Raw genomic sequence first — 22,332 nt, forward strand, 5'->3', positions numbered from 1 at the left:
GTTACAAGTTGGTATAGAGGGTGATGAGAGAAAGTTTAGTGGACAGAGTAGGCAAGAGAAAGACTTGGAGTGCGCAGATTCATGACAGATGCAGTTTAATGTGGATTAATGTGAGGTTATCCACTTTGGTAGCAAAAACAGGAAGGCAGATTATTATCTAAATAGTGTCAAGTTGGGAATAGGGGAAGTACAACGGGATCGGGGGGTTCTTGTTCATCAGTCAATGAAAGTAAGCATGCTGGTACAGCAGGCGTTGAAGAAAGCCAATGGCATGTTGGCCTTCAGAACAAGTGGAGTTGAGTACAGGAGCAAAGAGGTCCTTCTGCAGTTGTATAGGGCCCTAGTGAGACCACACCTGGAGTATTGTGTGCAGTTTTGGTCCCCTAATTTGAGGAAGGACATTTGTGCTATTGAGGGTGTGCAGCGTAGATTCACAAAGTTTAATTCTCGGGATGGTGTGACTGTCATATGCTGACAGAATGGAGCGGCTGGGCTTGTACACTCTGGAATTTAGAAGAATAAGAGGGGATCATTGAAATATGCAAGATTATTAAGGGTTTGGACACGATAGAGGCAGAAAACACGTTCCCGGTGTTGGGGGAGTCCAGAACCAGGGGCCACAGTTTAAAAATAAAGGGCAAGGCATTTGGAATGGAGATGAGGAAACACTTTTTCTCACAGAGATTTGTGAGTCTGTGGAATTCTCTGGAGGCCGGTTCTCTGGATACTTTCAAGAGAGAGCTTGATAAGGCTCTTAAAAATAGCGGTCAGGGGATATGGGGAGAAGGCAGGATCTGGGTACTGATTGTGGATGATCAGCCATGATCACATTGAATGGCGATGCTGGCTCGAAGGGCCGAATGGTCTACTCCTGCACCTATTGTCTATTGTCCATTGAGTGAGGAAGGATTTTTGGTTACAATTTGACATTTCTTATGCAGGAGGCCTGACAGGTAAGGTAGATGAGCTTTGGGCATGGATGTGTACATACAACTAGGACATTGTAGCTATTACGGAAACCTGGTTAAAAGTGGGGCAGGACTGCCAACTCAATTTTCCATGTTACAGCTGCTTCAGGAGAGACAGAGGTGAGGGTAAAAGAGGAGGGGGTGTTGCATCATTGGTTAAGGAGGATGTCACGGCAGTGATCAGTGGTGGCATTACAGACAGTCTGTCTAGTGAGGCTATATGGACGGAGCAGAGGAAGAAGATAGGGATGATCCCCTTTTCTGGAGTGTACTACAGGCCCCCAAATAGTTAATGGGAATTAGTAGAGCAAATATGTCAGGAGATGGCAGGCAGCTGCAAGTCGAATAATGTTGTCATAGTAAACGATTTTAAATTTTCCACTATTGACTGGGAATGTCATAAAGTAAAACGTTTAAACGGGGCAAAATTTGTCAAATGCCTTCAGAAAAGTTTCCTCCGGGAATATGTGTAATAACTTTCTTCCCACACTAAAGATGTACAAGTTTACAGGTTAATTTGGCTTCGATAAAAATTGTAAATTGTCACTGGTGTGTAGGATAGTCTTCATATCCGGGGATTGTTGGTAAACGCGGACTCGGTGGACTGAAAGGCCGGCTTAGTTATGCGAAGTATCTCTAAACTAAACTAAATGTTCAAGGATGAGTCTATTTGGACCACTGACCACTGTTTTATTAGGTTTAAGATAATTATGGGTAAAGACAGGGTGGGCTCACAAGTTAAAATTTTTAAATTGGGGCAAGGCCAACTTTAAAGGTATCAGACCTCACTCCAGTTGATTGGAGCAGATTGATTGAAGGAAATGGACCATCAGGAAAATGGGATGTTTTAAAAGTGTGCCGACAAGAACTCAGGACATACACATTCCTGTTAGTGAAGGGTAAGATGGTGAGTGTAAGGATGCTTGAATGATGGGGAAATTGAGACTCTGGTCAAGAGCATGGAACCACACAGAAATCAAACAGTTAATTCTGTGGGGAGCCACCTGAGATGGTCAGGGTTCTCAATGAATATTTCTCTTCTGTTTTTAACATGAAGAAAGACATGAGGATGGCGGGAACTTGGGGCAATCAATGGAAGTGGCTCGAGAGCAGTCAGTATTATGTTGTAGTGGCGCTGAAGGTCCTGACAGTATGAAGGTAGACAAATCCGAGCCTGATCAGATATATCCACGCACAATTTGAGAAGATAGAGAGGAAATTGCAGGTGACCTTGCTGAGATTTACATCTTCATTAAATACAGGTGGGGTGCCGGAAGACCTGAAGCATCAAATGGTGTGCCTCTATTCAAGAAAGGCTGCAGGGAAAGCTTGGTAACTACAGGCCTACATCTGTGGTCGGAATGTCATTAGAGAGTATTGTAAGGCATAAGATATACATGCATTTTGGTGACCATGGCCGATTAGGGATATTCAGCATGGATTTGTACACGGGAGATCGTGTCTGGGCCCATTATGCCCCTATCCCACTTAGGAAACCTGAACGGAAACCTCTGGAGACTTTGCGCCCCACCCAAGGTTTCCGTGCAGTTCCCGGAGGTTTTTGTCAGTCTCCCTACCGGCTTCCACTACCTGCAACCTCCGGCAACAACCTGCAACCTCCGGGGACCGCACGGAAACCTTGGGTGGGGCGCAAAGTCTCCAGAGGTTTCCGTTCAGGTTTCCTAAGTGGGACAGAGGCATTACTGTTTGACATGATGGCATCTATATCTAAGATTTGGATGAGAACGTAGTTAGCAAGTATGCAGGTGATACAAAAGTAGATGGTACTGGAGATAGTGAAGATGGTGGTGAAACATTGCAACAGGATCTTGATCAGTTGGACATGTGAGCCGAGGAAAAATGGATGGAATTTAATACAGGGAACTCCCTTTCGGGAGTTCTAACATGGGCAGGACCTACACAGTGAACGGAGAGCTCTGGGGGCTGTTGTAATGCAGATGGATGCACGAGTGCAGGTACATAGTTCCTTGAACGCGGCGTTACAGGTAGACAGGGTGATCAACAAGGCATTTTGCACATTAGCCAAACGTCAGATAATTGAATATTTAAGTTATGAGGTCATGCTGCAGTTACATAATTCACTCGTGGAATAGAGAGTGTTTCTCTGCATGCACTAACGGCGGCAGCACAGATCCAGTCGCTGTCACCTGAACCCTGAATATAAACGTGGGCCACAATCCGTGGACACAGCGCAGACCCTCGCTCTGCTCCGTCAGTGTCCCATGTGGACTGACCCACACGGACCTGAGCCAGAGCGGGCGTGTCATTGAACTCTGAGCGGGAATTTTCACTATCGCTGCTCGGGCACCTCCCGCTTTTGGATTCTCCGCGTCGGTGCGGAAACAATCACATTGACACATTCTTTACAACACACCTCCCGCCCACTTTCCGTTTCGGAATGGAATGCCGCACTTTAAAACCGGCAGCATGGCAGGTACAGCTGACAGAATCCACAGCCACCGGTCTCAGCAGCACAGGCGGCCGCTCCCGGATCACAAGCCGCTGCATTTCCATAGACCCTGCGTTGGAAGATGGCTTTGGGCAGTGTTTGCAGAGTTTGGATTGTGTGGGTGTTGTTGTCCGGGACCCTGAGCCTGGGCTGTGAGAGGCTGCAGTTACTGCAAGATCTCAATACGGACACTCTGGGCAAACTGAATGAAATGGTGAGTTGTCCCCGCTCCCAGACACCGATCCGACACTCTCCGGCGATCTTTGATTTTTCATTTCCCTGGTCAGATACGGTGCAATAGTTTAAAGCTTTGACGGGTTCCCTGTCTGATATCCGCGACGCTTGTCTGTCAGTTACTGGATTCTCTAGAACATAATTTACCCTCTTCCCCCAGGGCGGCCCCTTTCCGTGGCATTGTGTCAGAGAGGTCCGGTTGAAAACACAGCCCTTGAAACTGGTGAACCTTGCAAATGGGTTGTCGGTGAGTGATTGGATTTTTAATTCATTCATTCGCCTTATTTAGAACCTTCATCGACTAATAACGTGAATTCCTTTTGGATATGCAAACAATTGTAGAACTCCTTTCCCAAATCCTATTATGATTAGCGCAGGCATGGTGGGACGAAGGGCCTCTTGCATTGCTGTGCTGTTGATGTTCAATGTTTTGTGTAATAAACAAGGAAGCAAAATGTGTGCCGGACTTCGATTCAATGAGGTTGTGTTACTAAAGCGAGGTAGCCCGGCTGTAATTGTGGACAGATTTTGATGCAGCAGAACATTGAATATTAGGTGTCGATTTTATTTTTCGTACCCAACGAAAGAGAGAAATTCCTGGCATTTTGCACTTAGGTTCTTCAGTCTCTGTAGCCGCCTCCATCTGAAGAAAGATCGCCGTTGGTCTGATAAGCCTGGTTTTGATTCATTCTGATAGATTTTGATGCCCACTGAATTTTAGAGTGGAAAATGGAGTGTGGTTCCACTTTTGGGATCATCTGGTTCTCACGGCTCAGTGTTTACAAAGATGTGATCGTCAATGAAGACTGAAATTAGGCATCTTATTTCCTCAGATGGTTGCATATCTCTGAATACATATTCTCCAGGCAGAGTCTTAGAATATCTTTTGCGCCTTCCTATTTTACTCACACTAACACTTTTAGTCTTTCTAACGCGGTGGACATAAAATACTGTCCATTTCAAACATTTAATTCCACTCTTTGATCGCCTGGGAATATCATACCTTTCTCCCGTTAACAATTTGGCGTTGACTCGCGCTCTCAACTCAATGTCATGAACATGACACGGTGCCAGTTAAGTGATATAATCCTGGAATTGTTAGAGCAAGATCCTTAACATTGAAGTGCAGATAAATTGCATGTTCCTTTCTGGATCATCCTTCCATCTTTATGGGACGTGGGAGTTATATTTCCACTTATTCCATCTCCTGGAATGTATCCAATATCTAAAACAGGCAGTTGCATTTAGAACCATATTTTTTATTTTATTTGCCTTTCTAATGTTCTTAATTGAATTCTAATAAAGCTAGATAAATATGTACTTTGAATACTGCAAAGCTTTTCAAAGAAATTCATCATATTCATCGTTGTGAACATCTCGAATACTTTCCAGTAATGTGACATTGTTTCTTCCTTTACTTCGTGTACAGTACGTCCAGAAGTTGATTTTTCTTTTCAACTGAAATCCTGTAAATGTTATTTTCCTATTAATGTACCTACACAAAATAAGTTGAACACCCTTCCTGTTATAAAGTTTGCGTGTTCATTGATTATTTGAGGTTCTGGTTGTCTGACAGCAAGTCGCCACGATGTTTTTGCTCGTCTTTTATTATGAGGCTGAAGTACGGATGTCTCTAGTTATTCAGGAAATATAACTGCTTTTACTGCTTCGCCAACATTTGTTGACTCTGCACCCAAAATACTTTTCATTATCTTCTAAACACCTAACATTGCTCGTTTGCTATCTCGCGTAAATATGCGTTCTCCGCCCTCTGGGTAAGATCCCATGTTAATTAAAACTAAATATCCCATGTTAATTAAAACGAAACCTCTCCCCGTTCATTGGTTTCAGGTTTCGTTGCCCCGTGTTCATTTCCATAACTGACAGACCCCTATTACCGACAAGACCGCTCTAATGCCACCTTGTCTCCTCTCCGCAGGCTCTGGAGAAGATCCAGATTGTCCTTCAAACACTGAGGCAAACCAGCGAGATCTACAGCGAGGATTCGGGATCGGCCCCGTGGCCCCGCGAAGAGGTGGAAAGCTTCCGGCTTCTCCTGCATCGGCAGATCAGAGAGCTGGAGGAATGCGCGTGGAAACGGGCGCCGGAGTCTCAGCAAAAGAGAAACATTGCAGTTCACAAATACTTTCGAAAACTGCGACGCTTTCGGAAACATCAGGTGCGTTGGTTATGCTTACAATCCGTTTTTATTTGCAGATATTACATTTCACCCAAATTCAATCTGTCCCTTGCTTAATGTATTTTCCTGATTCCTTCCTTTTTCTAGAACTTTGGCGACTGTGCCTGGGAAATGATCCGCACCGAGACAAGAGCCCATTTACAGCAGATCCTTCTCATAATGGCAAACACTAGGAGCTGAAACTGAACATTTCCCCGGGCTGGGGCAGCACAAGAAGAGTCTCGGCCCGAAACCACAGCTATTCCTTTTCTCCAGACATGCTGCCTGACCCGCTGAGATACTCCAGCACTTTGTGTCTATCTACGGGGAAAGAAGAATTAACTGAACAATCATTTATTTGTAAACGTCTTCAACCGGGAGTTGGGAAAGTGGAAATTGCGTCTGGATTACGTCTTTCACTGCGTGTCTTTCCCGAGGTCGCTGAGCGGCTCTGGAACGCCGAGGTGATGACTTGGTGATGGCGGCGCGGGTGGTGCTGCAAGCGGGGGATTGGGCAACGAGACAGCGTTAACTAGAAGACAAACAGCGAAGAGGGGTCTCGACCCGAAACGTCGCCTATTTCCTTCGCTGCATAGATGCTGCCGCACCCGCTGAGTTTCACCAGCATTTTTGTCTAACTTCGATTTTCCAGCATCTGCATGCAGTTCCTTCTTAAACAGCGAATACATACATTCAGCGGCTGGCCGTAATTTGTCAACGCGTATTCCTGTTTTAAAACGGTGGATTATATCGGTTTATTTATGTATTTATCTTGGTTTATTTAACTTTTATCTATTGATTCATTCATTCATGTCTGTGGTTTTATCTGAAATGTGCTGATTATTCAGCCCACGAAAGTTGCATTCCTTTGTTCAAATGCATGTAACTATATAAATTAATCTTGTAACATATTTATTTGTAGTTATTTATTAAGAGATGTAATTTTTTTTTGCACTGGAATATTTTACACGGAAAGATTCAAATTTACTATCAATAAATTGTTCAGAAACTCACATCTTTTCTGAACTGGTCTTATTATTAATGTCTGTGGATGTCAGTTGTTTGTAAATATATTTACGATTGCAAATGTTTTATATTCCTCTCCCTGTATTCTGTGGCTGGATCTCACTTACTTCCCCTGACGGAACAAAATAGACTGATAGACATAAGGTGCAGGAGTAGGCCATTCGGCCATTCGAGCCAGCACCGCCATTCATGGCTGATCATTCCCCCATCAGTACCCCGTTCCTGCCTTCTCCCCATAAACCCTGATTCCGCTATCTTTAAGAGGCCTATCTAGCTCTCTCTTTAAAATATCCAGAGAACCGGCTTCCACCGCCCTATGAGGGACGGAATTCCACAGACTCACAAATCCCAGTGAGAAAAAGTGTTTCCTCGTCTCCGTTCTAAATGGCTTACCCCTTATTGTTAAACTGTGCCCCCTAGTTCTGGACTCCCCAACATCAGAGTTACAGGGTTACAGGGTTTCCTTTATTGTCATTCAGACCGAAGTCTGAACGAAATTTCGTGCCTGCAGTCATACATACATACAATACAATAAAAAAAACACCAATAAACACATATTAACATCCACCACAGTGAGTCCACCTAGCACCTCCTCACTGTGATGGAGGCAAAAGTCTTAGGGTCTGCAGTCTCTTCCCTCCTCTTCTCCCTCTGCGCTGCGGCGATACCCCACCGGGCGATGTTAAAACAGTCCCGCGGCTCAATCGCCGCGGCCCGGGGTGGAAGAAGCTGTTGTCCACCAGTCCTGCTGCCGCAGCCGCTGGCTCGCGGCCGAACCCCGGACTCAAGTCACCGCCGCCAGAACGCCGTCCCAGCCACCGGAGCACCGTTCCAGCCCCGAGCCGGATCGCCTTCACGTAAGTACCGTTCAGCCTCGCGCCAGGCCGCCCCGACATGGGCGCCGCTCCTCCCTCGGGCTGGGCCGCCCCGACATGGGGAACATGTTTCCTTCCTCTAGCTTTTCAAAACCCTTAATAATGTTATATGTTTCAATAAAATTGCCTCTCATCCTTCCAAACTCCAGAGTGTACATGCCCAGCCGCTCCATTCTCTCCATTCGCTCCATGCATCTGCCCAACCTGTCCAAGTCACCCTGCATTCTCGTAGCATCCTCCTCACAGTTCACACTGCCACCCAGCTTTGTATCTTAGTTGCCCCAAACTTGTTAACTGCTGGGCAGTGGTTTTTAAAACCATCAGTGAAGTCCTTGGAATGACAGTGAGACCTTGCCCGCTTGTAGCTGTATTTGGTGTAACATATAAAACCTTGGGTTTAGATACAACCCAGTCTGATATCATTACATTTACATCACTTTTGGCCCGTAGGAGAATCTTGCTGGTCTGGAAATCTACTACTCCTCCATCTGCCGCTGCTTGGCTGGAAGACGTCATTTTTTTTTAAGGTTAGAAAAGATTAAATTCACATTGAGGGGGTCTGTGAAAAAGTTTTATTTGAAATGGGAACCTTTTTTTTACCATACTTTGAGGGTCTAAAGGAACTACCTATTGACTGAGGGCACTTGACAGTAAGTGGGGATCCGCCTTTATTCTGTTTTGTTACTTTATTATTGTTAAAAAGTGCATTTGATTTTGTGATATATTTGGATTGTGAAAAAATAAGCTGCCAAGGGGTGTTTAGGGAGGGTGGGTTAGGGTTATTTTGTTTATATTATTATTATTATTATTATTATTATTATTATTATTATTATTATTATTATTATTATTATTATTATTTATAAAAATACAAAATGGAGGAAAATGTAATGCCATACATCAGATGTACTGTGATTTCGAAAGGATGTTTTTACTGTTTGGACAGTCTCTCGGACACGAGGTCATAGCCTCAGAATTACAGGGCGCTATTTTAGAAAGGAGGTGAGGAGGAACTTCGTTGGTCAGAGGGTGGATAATCTGTGGAACTCATTGCCACAGAGGGACGTGGAGGCCTGGTCAGTAGATATTTTTAAGGCAAAGATAGACACATTCTTGATTAGAACGGCTGTCGAGAATTATGGAGAAGGTAAGAAAACTACTCCTCCATCTGCCGCTGCTTGGCTGGAAGACGTCAATTTTTTTAAGGTTAGAAAATATTAAATTCACATTGAGGGGGTCTGTGAAAAAGTTTTATTTGAAATGGGAACCTTTTTTTTAAATCATACTTTGAGGGTCTAAAGGAACTACCTATTGACTGAGGGCACTTGACAGTAAGTGGGGATCCGCCTTTATTCTGTTTTGTTACTTTATTATTGTTAAAAAGTGCATTTGATTTTGTGATATATTTGGATTGTGAAAAAATAAGCTGCCAAGGGGTGTTTAGGGAGGGTGGGTTAGGGTTATTTTGTTTATATTATTATTATTATTATTATTATTATTATTATTATTATTATTATTTATAAAAAACAAAATGGAGGAAAATGTAATGCCATACATCAGATGTACTGTGCATTTAAAAAAATTCCCTCCAATAAAAAACTATTAATTAAAAAAAAAGAATAATGAAAGCCATATATAGAGTAGATGTCGAAAGGATGTTTTCACTGTTTGGACAGTCTCTCGGACACGAGGTCATAGCCTCAGAATTACAGGGCGCTCTTTTAGAAAGGAGGTGAGGAGGAACTTCGTTGGTCAGAGGGTGGATAATCTGTGGAACTCATTGCCTCAGAGGGATGTGGAGGCCTGGTCAGTAGATATTTGAAGGCAATATTTTTAACACATTCTTGATTAGAACGGCTGTCGAGAATCATGGAGAAGGTAAGAAAATGTGATTAGAGGGCCGAGATCAGCCATGATTGAATGGAGGAATAGACTCGATGGGACGAATGGCTTAATTCTTCTCTCGCAATTTATGAATTATTTACTATAACCCGGATTAAATGTAGCTCCCAGCGATGTACAGACATAATCACGTCCCCTCCCCACCCCGTCCCCTGCCGCGACTGAGCCTCCCCCACAACACCTGCGACCCCCTGATGTGAACCTGCGAAGCTCTGAGCCGCAGCGCTGCTTGTTCTCTCCCATCGCGGATTTACCCGTCGCTGCTGCGGGACTCTCCCACTTTCACATTCCTTACTTCAGAACGGAGACCGCTCTCTCCCGACACCTTCCAAACTTCCAGTGGAAACATTTCATTTTTCCAACTTCACCGATCTTCGGATTGTAACATATTAAAGCGGGCAGCATGTCAGAGACAATTCACAAAATCCACTGCTACCGGTCTCGGCAGCACAGGCGGCCGCTCCCGGATCACAATAGGGTGGACTACAGTAAACCTTTTTCCATAGTAGAGATACCGCTAACCAGAGATCTTGCTTGACGGTGAGAACTAAATGCTAGGATAGGATAGAACAAAAAACATATTTTCCATCCGGTGTGTAGTTGGATTTTGAACTCACTGACTGAGAGGGTCCTTGATTCAGAAATACCAACACCATTTAGGTGGTATCTGGACCATTTCCTTTCTTGAATCCACGTGGTCTAAATATTGAACCTCTAAAGCATAGAAGGATCTGATGTTCTTATGAATGAATACTTTAATGTGAGATATGAGCAGGGAGAGATGATGGGTCTATTTGAATGACTCTGTTACACTTTGATTGTTTGCCTCCATTCAAGTCTGGTGTGGAAAATACCTGTGCTGATTTTTTTGCAAAAATTGAATTGCAAATGCAGAACAGCTACCCCAAGGCCTTGATACGATGAACCTTTGGACAACTTGCAATACTTCTCTTCCCATGCTCAATATCTTTTTTTTATGCTTGACATTCTCTGCCTTGAGGAGAACAGCCACATCTTCTCTCACCTCTCTGTAACTAAGGTCCTTCACCATTCATACCAGTCATATAAACCGATTCACACTCTCCCATAGTCCTTAATTCTATAATAATAAAAGGCCATACTAATTGTTACAAGTTCAACCTCCACCCCTTCTTCTCTTATCTCTGGCCTTTCTTCCATCCACCAACCTATCAAACCCCCCACTTGCCGATGCTAATCTATTACCTGACATGCTTTGTCCAACTTCTGCCATTTTTAGCTTTCTTCTCCCCGACCCCTACAATCAGTCTGATGAAGTGTTTTGACCCAAAATGGTACTTCCTTTTTGCCCAGAGATGCTGCCTGACCCACTGAGTTACTCTGGCATATTTTGTCCTGTTGCTAAATGCACCTGCACTGTTCAAACAAATATATGCAATTTCACTTGGCTCTGACCTTCTTTTCATTTGTGAAAGGTTAGCACAACTCCAGTTGAACCCTTCTGTACACAGTGTCTGTGCCAAACCTGATGCCAAGACTATCACGTATCTACCTGCAAATACCTCGTAGCCCCCCAATCCCTGTGTATCCATGAGCCGATCCAAACGTTGTTTAAATGCCATGAACATATCTGCTTTACTTCCGCCTCTGGCAGCACATTTCAGGCGGACAACCCTTCTGTATTAAAAACTGCCTCACAGATCTCCTTTAAACTGTCCCTTCTAACATTGAAGTAATGGCTTCTAGTATTTACGCATTTATTGTTTGAAACTATACCTGATTCCACCTTGTCTTATTCTACTAAGACTCATAAGCATTCTATTCTAACTTAAAAACATACTGGATCCAGGATCTGTCTAATGTCACCTTGTGTGTTTTGCACAGGCCCAGGACAGGATCCAGATTGTCCATCAAACACTGCATCACCTCCGCAGGATCTACAGCATGAAGCTGAGCTCAGTAACGTGGGTCCAGGCCACAGTGGAACACTTCACACTTCTCTTGGATCGGCAGCTCAGAGAGCTGGAAGTCTGTGTCAAGAAAGCAAGCCCAGGGTCCAGGGCAAGGAAGAATGCCACAGTTCTTAAATATTTTAAGGATCTGACAAAGTTTCTGAAACAAAAGGTGAGCTGCCACATATGAAACTTTGTAATTACCAACAGATTTTGCAGCCAATTTCTATCTGTTCATTATCTAATAAATGTACTTGACTTTTTCGCTTTCCAGGGATTCAGTGACTGTGCCTGGGAAATAACTTACACTGAGAGCAGGGCACATTTACAACAGCTCCTTCTCATCATGGCAACAATCAGCAAGGAATACTGAAGATTTTTTAAGACTGAAAGACTTTTTAAGACAGAGACTATAATTAACGACTATTTATTTAAAATATCACCTTCTGATTGTCAGAATGTGCAACTTCAGCATTTTTTGACTACTATATATATTTTTCTGATACTGATGTGAATTTCATCTTGCAAGAGATGGAGAACAAAGATCTTTTGGCTCGTATTTAAGTGTTGTTTTAATTTGTTGATATTTATTTTTGTATCATTATCCTGTGATGAAATGTGAATCTAATGATTCAAAAACTGGCAGCTGCTGCAATGCAGAGTTCCATGACTGGATAAGGTGCTCTGTGGTCAGTTGATCATTGTCAATGCCTTGTTTCTGTTCTGGTCGATACTATTTCACTTCCTACTCTGAACTGAACTGGTGGCATTTCATATTGAATGATCTCATCTATATGAACTGTTACAATGTCCATCCAGTTTGCTTCTGTTAAAACGGTTTGAACTTTAGAATTGTAGCTTTTTGCCTCTTTTACTGAAAATTCATCCTCCATGTGTCACTGCTGCAGTGAGACTGTGCATTGGGGGTGAACCAGCCTGCACTGAGCCCTCTCAGGTGGTGGGTTTGCTGAACTATTATTCTTAACTTCATCCTTCACCCAAAGTAATGATTATGAGATTGCTGCCTCACTGGTCAGAATATATATTCACCATAATTTATTTATATTTTCTGCGATATTTATTTTTTAAACATATGTGAATAGAGTTGAATATCTTTGTTAATTTATTGTTGTTGAGAGATAAACAATCGATAATATTTTTTCATGAATAAAAAACTTTTAATTGAGATGTGATTCTAAAGATATTAGACATGTTTTTTTTGCATTATATTTGTTTATAAAAACATAGAAACATAGAAATTAGGTGCAGGAGTAGGCCATTCGGCCCTTCGAGCCTGCACCGCCATTCAATATGATCATGGCTGATCATCCAACTCAGTATCCCGTACCTGCCTTCTCTTCATACCCTCTGATCCCCTTAGCCACAAGGGCCACATCTAACTCCCTCTTAAATATAGCCAATGAACTGGCCTCAAGTACCCTCTGTGGCAGAGAGTTCCAGACATTCACCACTCTCTGTGTGAAAAAAGTTCTTCTCATCTCGGTTTTTAAAGGATTTCCCCCTTATCCTTAAACTGTGACCCCTTGTCCTGGACTTCCCTAACATCGGGAACAATCTTCCTGCATCTAGCCTGTCCAACCCCTTAAGAATTTTGTAAGTTTCTATAAGATCCCCTCTCAATCTCCTAAATTCTAGAGAGTATAAACCCAGTCTATCCAGTCTTTCTTCATTAGACAGTCCTGACATCCCAGGAATCAGTCTGGTGAACCTTCTCTGCACTCCCTCTATGGCAATAATGTCCTTCCTCAGATTTGGAGACCAAAACTGTACGCAATACTCCAGGTGTGGTCTTACCAAGACCCTGTACAACTGCAGTAGAACCTCCCTGCTCCAATACTCAAATCCTTTTGCTATGAAAGCCAACATACCATTCGCTTTCTTTACTGCCTGCTGCACCTGCATGCCTACCTTCAATGACTGGTGTACCATGACACCCAGGTCTCGCTGCATCTCCCCCTTTCCCAATCGGCCACCATTTAGATAATAGTCTGCTTTCCCGTTTTTGCCACCAAAATGGATAACCTCACATTTATCCACATTGTACTGCATCTGCCAAACATTTGCCCACTCACCCAGCCTATCCAAGTCACCTTGCAGTCTCCTAGCATCCTCCTCACAGCTAACACTGCCCCCCAGCTTACTGTCATCCGCAAACTTGGAGATATTGCAATTCCCTCATCCAGATCATTAATATATATTGTAAATAGCTGGGGTCCCAGCACTGAGCCTTGCGGTACCCCACTAGTCACTGCCTGCCATTGTGAAAAGGACCTGTTTACTCCTACTCTTTGCTTCCTGTTTGCCAGCCAGTTCTCTATCCACATCAATACTGAACCCCCAATGCCATGTGCTTTAAGTTTGTATACTAATCTCTTATGTGGGACCTTGTCGAAAGCCTTCTGGAAGTCCAGATACACCACATCCACTGGTTCTCCCCTATCCACGCTACTAGTTACATCCTCGAAAAATTCTATAAGATTCGTCAGACATGATTTACCTTTCGTAAATCCATGCTGACTTTGTCCAATGATTTCACCACTTTCCAAATGTGCTGCTATCCCATCTTTAATAACTGACTCTAGCAGTTTCCCCACTACCGATGTTAGACTAACTGGTCTGTAATTCCCCGTTTTCTCTCTCCCTCCCTTCTTAAAAAGTGGGGTTACGTTTGCTACCCGCCAATCCTCTGGAACTACTCCAGAATCTAAAGAGTTTTGAAAGATTATTACTAATGCATCCACTATTTCTGGAGCTACTTCCTTAAGTACTCTTGGATGCAGCCTATCTGGCCCTGGGGATTTATCGGCCTTTAATCCATTCAATTTACCCAACACCACTTCCCGACTAACCTGGATTTCACTCAATTCCTCCAACTCCTTTGACCCGCGGGCCCCTGCTATTTCCGGCAGATTATTTATGTCTTCCTTTGTGAAGACGGAACCAAAGTAGTTATTCAATTGGTCCGCCATATCCTTGTTCCCCATGATCAACTCACCTGTTTCTGACTGCAAGGGACCTACATTTGTTTTAACTAATCTCTTTCTTTTCACATATCTATAAAAACTTTTGCAGTCAGTTTTTATGTTCCCTGCCAGTTTTCTTTCATAATCTATTTTTCCTTTCCTAATTAAGCCCTTCGTCCTCCTCTGCTGGTCTCTGAATTTCTCCCAGTCCTCCGGTATGCTGCTTTTTCTGGCTAATTTGTACGCATCATCCTTCGCTTTGATACTATCCCCGATTTCCCTTGTTATCCACGGATGCACTACCTTCCCTGATTTATTCTTTTGCCAAACTGGGATGAACAATTTTTGTAGTTCATCCATGCAGTCTTTAAATGTCTTCCATTGCATATCCACCGTCAATCCTTTTAGAATTAATTGCCAGTCAATCTTGGCCAATTCACGTCTCATACCCTCAAAGTTACCTTTCTTTAAGTTCAAAACCATTGTTTCTGAATTAACAATGTCACTCTCCATCCTAATGAAGAACTCAACCATATTATGGTCACTCTTGCCCAAGGGGCCACGCACAACAAGATTACTAACTAACCCATCCTCATTACTCAATACCCAGTCTAAAATAGCCTGCTCTCTCGTTGGTTCCTCTACATGTTGATTTAGATAACTATCCCGCATACATTCCAATAAATCCTCTTCCTCAGCACCCCTGCCAATTTGATTCACCCAATCTATATGTAGATTGAAGTCACCCATTATAACTGCTTTGCCTTTGTCGCAAGCATTTCTAATTTCCTGTTTGATACCATCTCCAACTTCACTACTACTGTTAGGTGGCCTGTACACAACACCCACCAGCGTTTTCTGCCCCTTAGTGTTTCGCAGCTCTACCCATACCGATTCCACATCCTCCAAACTAATGTCCTTCCTTTCCATTGCGTTAATCTCCTCTCTAATCAGCAACGCTACCCCACCTCCTTTTCCTTTCTCTCTATCCCTCCTGAATATTGAATATCCCTGGATGTTCAGCTCCCAGCCTTGGTCACCCTGGAGCCATGTCTCCGTGATCCCAACTATATCATAATCATTAATAGCTATCTGCACATTCAACTCATCCACCTTATTACAAATACTCCTTGCATTGAGACACAAAGCCTTCAGGCTTGTTTTTACAACTCTCTTACCCCTTATACAATTATGTTGAGAAGTGGCCCTTTTTGATTTTTGCCCTGGTTTTGTCTGCCTGCCACTTTTACTTTTCACCTTGCTACCTCTTTCTTCTACCCTCATTTTACACCCCCCTGCCTCTCTGCTCTTGTACCCATCCCCCTGCCACATTAGTTTAAATCCTCCCCGACAGCACTAGCAAACACTCCCCCAAGGACATTGGTTCCATTCCAGCCCAGGTGCAGACCGTCCTGTTTGTACTGGTCCCACCTCCCCCAGAACTGGTTCCAATGCCCTAAAAATTTGAATCCCTCCCCCTTGCACCATTTTTCAAGCCACGTATTCATCTGCAATATCCTCCTACTTCTGCTCTGACTGGCCCGTGGTACTGGTAGTAATCCAGAGATTATTACCTTTGAGGTCCTACTTTTAAGTTTATCTCCTAGCTCCCTAAATTCATCCTGTAGGACCTCATCCCTTTTTTTATCTATATCGTTGGTGCCAATATGCACCACGACAACTGGCTGTTCACCCTCCCCCTCCAGAATGTTCTGCAGCCGTTCAGTGACATCCCTGACCCTTGCACCAGGGAGGCAACATACCATCCTGGAGTCTCGTTTGCGGCCGCAGAAACGCCTATCTATTCCCCTGACAATTGAATCCCCTATTACTATTGCCCTTCCACTCTTTTTCCCCCCCTCATGTGCCGCAGAGCCACCCATGGTGCCATGAACCTGGCTGCTGCTGCATTCCCCTGATGAGCAATCTCCCTCAACAGTATCCAAAATGGTATACCTGTTTAGGAGGCAGATGACCGCAGGGGACTCCTGCACTACCTGCCTACTACTTTGCTGGTTATTGGCCACCCATTCCCTTTCTGTCCTCATACCTTTTACCTGCGGTGTGACCAACTCGCTGTACGTGCTATCCACGACTTTCTCAGCATCGTGGATGCTCCAGTATGAATCCAGCCGCAGTTCCAATCATTCAATGCGGTCTGCCAGGAGCTGCAGCTGTACACACTTCCTGCAGAAACATAGAAACATAGAAAATAGGTGCAGGAGTAGGCCATTCGGCCCTTTGAGCCTGCACCGCCATTCAATATGATCATGGCTGATCATCCAACTCAGTATCCTGTACCTGCCATCTCTCCATACCTCCTGATCCCTTTAGCCACAAGGGCCACATCTAACTCCATCTTAAATATAGCCAATGAAGTGGCCTCAACTACTTTCTGTGGCAGAGAATTCCACAGATTCACCACTCTCTGTGTGAATTTTATTTTTCTCATCTCGGTCCTAATAGACTTCCCCCTCATCCTTAAACGGTGACCCCTTGTTCTGGACTTCCCCAACATCGGGAACAATCTTCCTGCATCTAGCCTGTCCAACCCCCAGTAATTTTGTAAGTTTCTATAAGATCCCCACTCAATCTTCTAAATTCCAGCGAGTACAAGCCGAGTCTATCCAGTCTTTCTTCATTTGAAAGTCCTGCCATCCCAGGAATCAGTCTCGTGAACCTTCTCTGTACTCCCTCTATGGCAAGAATGTGTTTCCTCAGATTATGAGGCCAAAACTGTACGCAATACTCCAGGTGTGGTCTCACCAAGGCCCTGTACAACTGCAATAGAACCTCCTTGCTCCTATACTCAAATCCTTTTGCTATGAATGCTAACACACCATTCGCTTCCTTCACTGCCTGCTGTACCTTCATGCCTACTTTCAATGACTGGTGTACCATGACACCCAGGTCTCGTTGCATTTCCCCTTTTCCTAATCGGCCGCCATTCAGATAATAGTCTACTTCCTGTTCTTGCCACCAAAGTGGATAACCTCACATTTATCCACATTATACTGCATCTGCCATGCATTTGCCCACTCACCCAACCTATCCAAGTCACCTTGCAGCCTCCTAGCATCTTCCTCACAGCTACCACTGCCCCCCAGCTTCGTGTCATCCGCAAACCTGGAGATGTTGCATTCAATTCCCTCATCCAGATCATTCATATATATTGTAAGTAGCTGGGGTTCCAGCACTGAGCCTTGCGGTACCAAGGCTACCAAAACTGTCCCCTGTGATGGAAACAGAGAGATGAAGAAAGCGGAGAGGTGTGTTGGAGATAGTCCACGTGAATATGAGTGCAGGGTGGAAGTTAGTGGTAAAGAAATCAATAGGTTTTCACGAGTACAGGGGCTACCCCGATACAGTCGTGATATCACCAAGAAAGAGCGGGGGTGGTGGTGCCGGAGTACGTTGGAAATAGGACTGTTCCCCCTCACATGTATCAGTCTATCATGTCCTGGTCGCATCGCTTTTCCAACTTTCTTCTCCGTACAACATTGCGTCTGATGTAAGATCTTGACCCAAAACATCACCTGTCCGTACCCTGCACAGGTGCAGCCTGACGTGCTGAGTTACTCCCGAAATGTGCATAATTTTATGTAAATCAGCGTACATGTTACTATATTGTTCACAAGTTCATAAGGTATAGAAGTAGAATTAGGCCATTCAACCCATCGAGTCCAAACTGCCATTCATTCACTGACAACCAATGCCATCTAATCCCATTTTCCAGCCCACCCCATAACCCTTGACACCCGTTCAAATCACAAATTTGTCTATCACGGCCTTAAAATTATCAACTGACGACCTCCATAGCCCTCTGTGGCAATCAGTATCACAGATTAACTATCTTGTGACTAAAGATGTTCCTCCTCACTTCCTTTCTAAAATAGCGCCCTTTAATACTGAGGCTCTGACCTCTGGTCCTGGACTCTCCCACCCGTGGAAATATCCTTTCCACATCCACACTATGTATGTCTTTTATTATTCTGTAAGTTTCAATAAGATCCCCCATCAACCTTCCAAATCCCAGCGAGTAGAGGTGCTGTCAAACGGTTAGCATATGCCAACCCACTCATTCCTGGAATCATTCGTGAAAAACCCCCTCTGGACCCTCTCTAGAGCCGACACATCCTTCATCAGATACAGGGCCCAAATTTAGTCACAGTACTCCAAATGCGGCCTCAACAGCACTTTATAGAGCCTCAGCATTACATCTCTGTTTTTGTATGCCAGTCCTCTTGATATAAACGCTAACATTGAATTTACCTTCCTTACTACTGATTCTACTTGCAAATAAACTTTTCCTTAAAAGTTAATGCACCACCGATTTCTGGATTTTATCTCCACTTTGAAAATTATCTATTATTCTAGAAAACTCCACTTAGAAAATAATCATTCTTATTACCAAAATGCACGACTCCGCACTTTGCTACACTGAATTTCATCTGTTACTTCTCTGCCCACTCTACTAACCTGTCCATGTCCTTCTGCAGAGTCCTTGCTTTCTCTACACTAGCTGCCCCTCCACCGATGGTAGCACCATCTGCAAGGCCTTCAATCGCTCACCCAAATCATGAACATACATCGTGAAAAGAAGCGCCCCCCAGCACCGTCCCTTGCGGAACTCCGCGAGTCACTGGCAACCTGTCCAACCCCCAGTAATTTTGTAAGTTTCTATAAGATCCCCACTCAATCTTCTAAATTCCAGCGAGTACAAGCCGAGTCTATCCAGTCTTTCTTCATTTGAAAGTGTTGCCATCCCAGGAATCAGTCTCGTGAACCTTCTCTGTACTCCCTCTATGGCAAGAATGTGTTTCCTCAGATTATGAGGCCAAAACTGAACGCAATACTCCAGGTGTGGTCTCACCAAGGCCCTGTACAACTGCAATAGAACCTCCTTGCTCCTATACTCAAATCCTTTTGCTATGAATGCTAACACACCGTTCGCTTCCTTCACTGCCTGCTGTACCTTCATGCCTACTTTCAATGACTGGTGTACCATGACACCCAGGTCTCGTTGCATTTCCCCTTTTCCTAATCGGCCGCCATTCAGATAATAGTCTACTTCCTGTTCTTGCCACCAAAGTGGATAACCTCACATTTATCCATATTATACTGCATCTGCCATGCATTTGCCCACTCACCCAACCTATCCAAGTCATATTGCAGCCTCCTAGAATCTTCCTCACAGCTACCACTGCCCCCCAGCTTCGTGTCATCCGCAAACCTGGAGATGTTGCATTCAATTCCCTCATCCAGATCATTCATATATATTGTAAGTAGCTGGGGTTCCAGCACTGAGCCTTGCGGTACCAAGGCTACTAAAACTGTCCCCTGTGATGGAAACAGAGAGATGAAGAAAGCGGAGAGGTGCGTTGGAGATAGTCCACGTGAATATGAGTGCAGGGTGGAAGTTAGTGGTAAAGAAATCAATAGGTTTTCACGAGTACAGGGGCTACCCCGATACAGTCGTGATATCACCAAGAAAGAGCGGGGGTGGTGGTGCCGGAGTACGTTGGAAATAGGACTGTTCCCCCTCACATGTATCAGTCTATCATGTCCTGGTCGCATCGCTTTTCCAACTTTCTTCTCCGTACAACATTGCGTCTGATGTAAGATCTTGACCCAAAACATCACCTGTCCGTACCCTGCACAGGTGCAGCCTGACGTGCTGAGTTACTCCCGAAATGTGCATAATTTTATGTAAATCAGCGTACATGTTACTATATTGTTCACAAGTTCATAAGGTATAGAAGTAGAATTAGGCCATTCAACCCATCGAGTCCAAACTGCCATTCATTCACTGACAACCAATGCCATCTAATCCCATTTTCCAGCCCACCCCATAACCCTTGACACCCGTTCAAATCACAAATTTGTCTATCACGGCCTTAAAATTATCAACTGACGACCTCCATAGCCCTCTGTGGCAATCAGTATCACAGATTAACTATCTTGTGACTAAAGATGTTCCTCCTCACTTCCTTTCTAAAATAGCGCCCTTTCATACAGAGGCTCTGACCTCTGGTCCTGGGCTCTCCCACCCGTGGAAATATCCTTTCCACATCCACACTATGTATGTCTTTTATTATTCTGTAAGTTTTAATAAGATCCCCCATCAACCTTCCAAATCCCAGCGAGTAGAGGTCCATATACGCTTAGTATATGCCAACCCACTCATTCCTGGAATCATTCGTGAAAACCCCCTCTGGACCCTCTCTAGAGCCGACACATCCTTCATCAGATACAGGGCCCAAATTTAGTCACAGTACTCCAAATGCGGCCTCAACAGCACTTTATAGAGCCTCAGCATTACATCTCTGTTTTTGTATGCCAGTCCTCTTGATATAAACGCTAACATTGAATTTACCTTCCTTACTACTGATTCCACTTGCAAATAAACTTTTCCTTAAAAGTTAATGCACCACCGATTTCTGGATTTTATCTCCACTTTGAAAATTATCTATTATTCTAGAAAACTCCACTTAGAAAATAATCATTCTTATTACCAAAATGCACGACTCCGCACTTTGCTACACTGAATTTCATCTGTTACTTCTCTGCCCACTCTACTAACCTGTCCATGTCCTTCTGCAGAGTCCTTGCTTTCTCTACACTAGCTGCCCCTCCACCGATGGTAGCACCATCTGCAAGGCCTTCAATCGCTCACCCAAATCATGAACATACATCGTGAAAAGAAGCGCCCCCCAGCACCGTCCCTTGCGGAACTCCGCGAGTCACTGGCAACCTGTCCAACCCCCAGTAATTTTGTAAGTTTCTATAAGATCCCCACTCAATCTTCTAAATTCCAGCGAGTACAAGCCGAGTCTATCCAGTCTTTCTTCATTTGAAAGTGTTGCCATCCCAGGAATCAGTCTCGTGAACCTTCTCTGTACTCCCTCTATGGCAAGAATGTGTTTCCTCAGATTATGAGGCCAAAACTGAACGCAATACTCCAGGTGTGGTCTCACCAAGGCCCTGTACAACTGCAATAGAACCTCCTTGCTCCTATACTCAAATCCTTTTGCTATGAATGCTAACACACCGTTCGCTTCCTTCACTGCCTGCTGTACCTTCATGCCTACTTTCAATGACTGGTGTACCATGACACCCAGGTCTCGTTGCATTTCCCCTTTTCCTAATCGGCCGCCATTCAGATAATAGTCTACTTCCTGTTCTTGTCACCAAAGTGGATAACCTCACATTTATCCATATTATACTGCATCTGCCATGCATTTGCCCACTCACCCAACCTATCCAAGTCATATTGCAGCCTCCTAGAATCTTCCTCACAGCTACCACTGCCCCCCAGCTTCGTGTCATCCGCAAACCTGGAGATGTTGCATTCAATTCCCTCATCCAGATCATTCATATATATTGTAAGTAGCTGGGGTTCCAGCACTGAGCCTTGCGGTACCAAGGCTACTAAAACTGTCCCCTGTGATGGAAACAGAGAGATGAAGAAAGCGGAGAGGTGCGTTGGAGATAGTCCACGTGAATATGAGTGCAGGGTGGAAGTTAGTGGTAAAGAAATCAATAGGTTTTCACGAGTACAGGGGCTACCCCGATACAGTCGTGATATCACCAAGAAAGAGCGGGGGTGGTGGTGCCGGAGTACGTTGGAAATAGGACTGTTCCCCCTCACATGTATCAGTCTATCATGTCCTGGTCGCATCGCTTTTCCAACTTTCTTCTCCGTACAACATTGCGTCTGATGTAAGATCTTGACCCAAAACATCACCTGTCCGTACCCTGCACAG

General features: G+C 44.2%; 1 protein-coding gene across 2 annotated transcripts in view; it reads left to right on the plus strand.

Moving 5' to 3' along the window:
* Window positions 1–22,332, plus strand: part of LOC129710397 (interferon tau-3-like) — a 75,962-nt gene that overhangs the window by 23,728 nt on the left and 29,902 nt on the right. The window contains exon 1 of one of the 2 annotated variants that reach the window (XM_055657369.1): window positions 11,192–11,754. The exons of the other annotated variant lie outside the window; for it this stretch is intronic. Within the exon in view, the coding sequence (XP_055513344.1) occupies window positions 11,575–11,754 (180 nt within the window). The 5' untranslated portion in view covers window positions 11,192–11,574. Of the gene's footprint in view, window positions 1–11,191; window positions 11,755–22,332 lie in introns of those variants that run through there. 2 annotated transcript variants of the gene reach the window in all.

The sequence above is a fragment of the Leucoraja erinacea genome, chromosome 27 (genome assembly GCF_028641065.1).
Source record: "Leucoraja erinacea ecotype New England chromosome 27, Leri_hhj_1, whole genome shotgun sequence".
NCBI classification, from domain to species: domain Eukaryota; kingdom Metazoa; phylum Chordata; class Chondrichthyes; order Rajiformes; family Rajidae; genus Leucoraja; species Leucoraja erinaceus.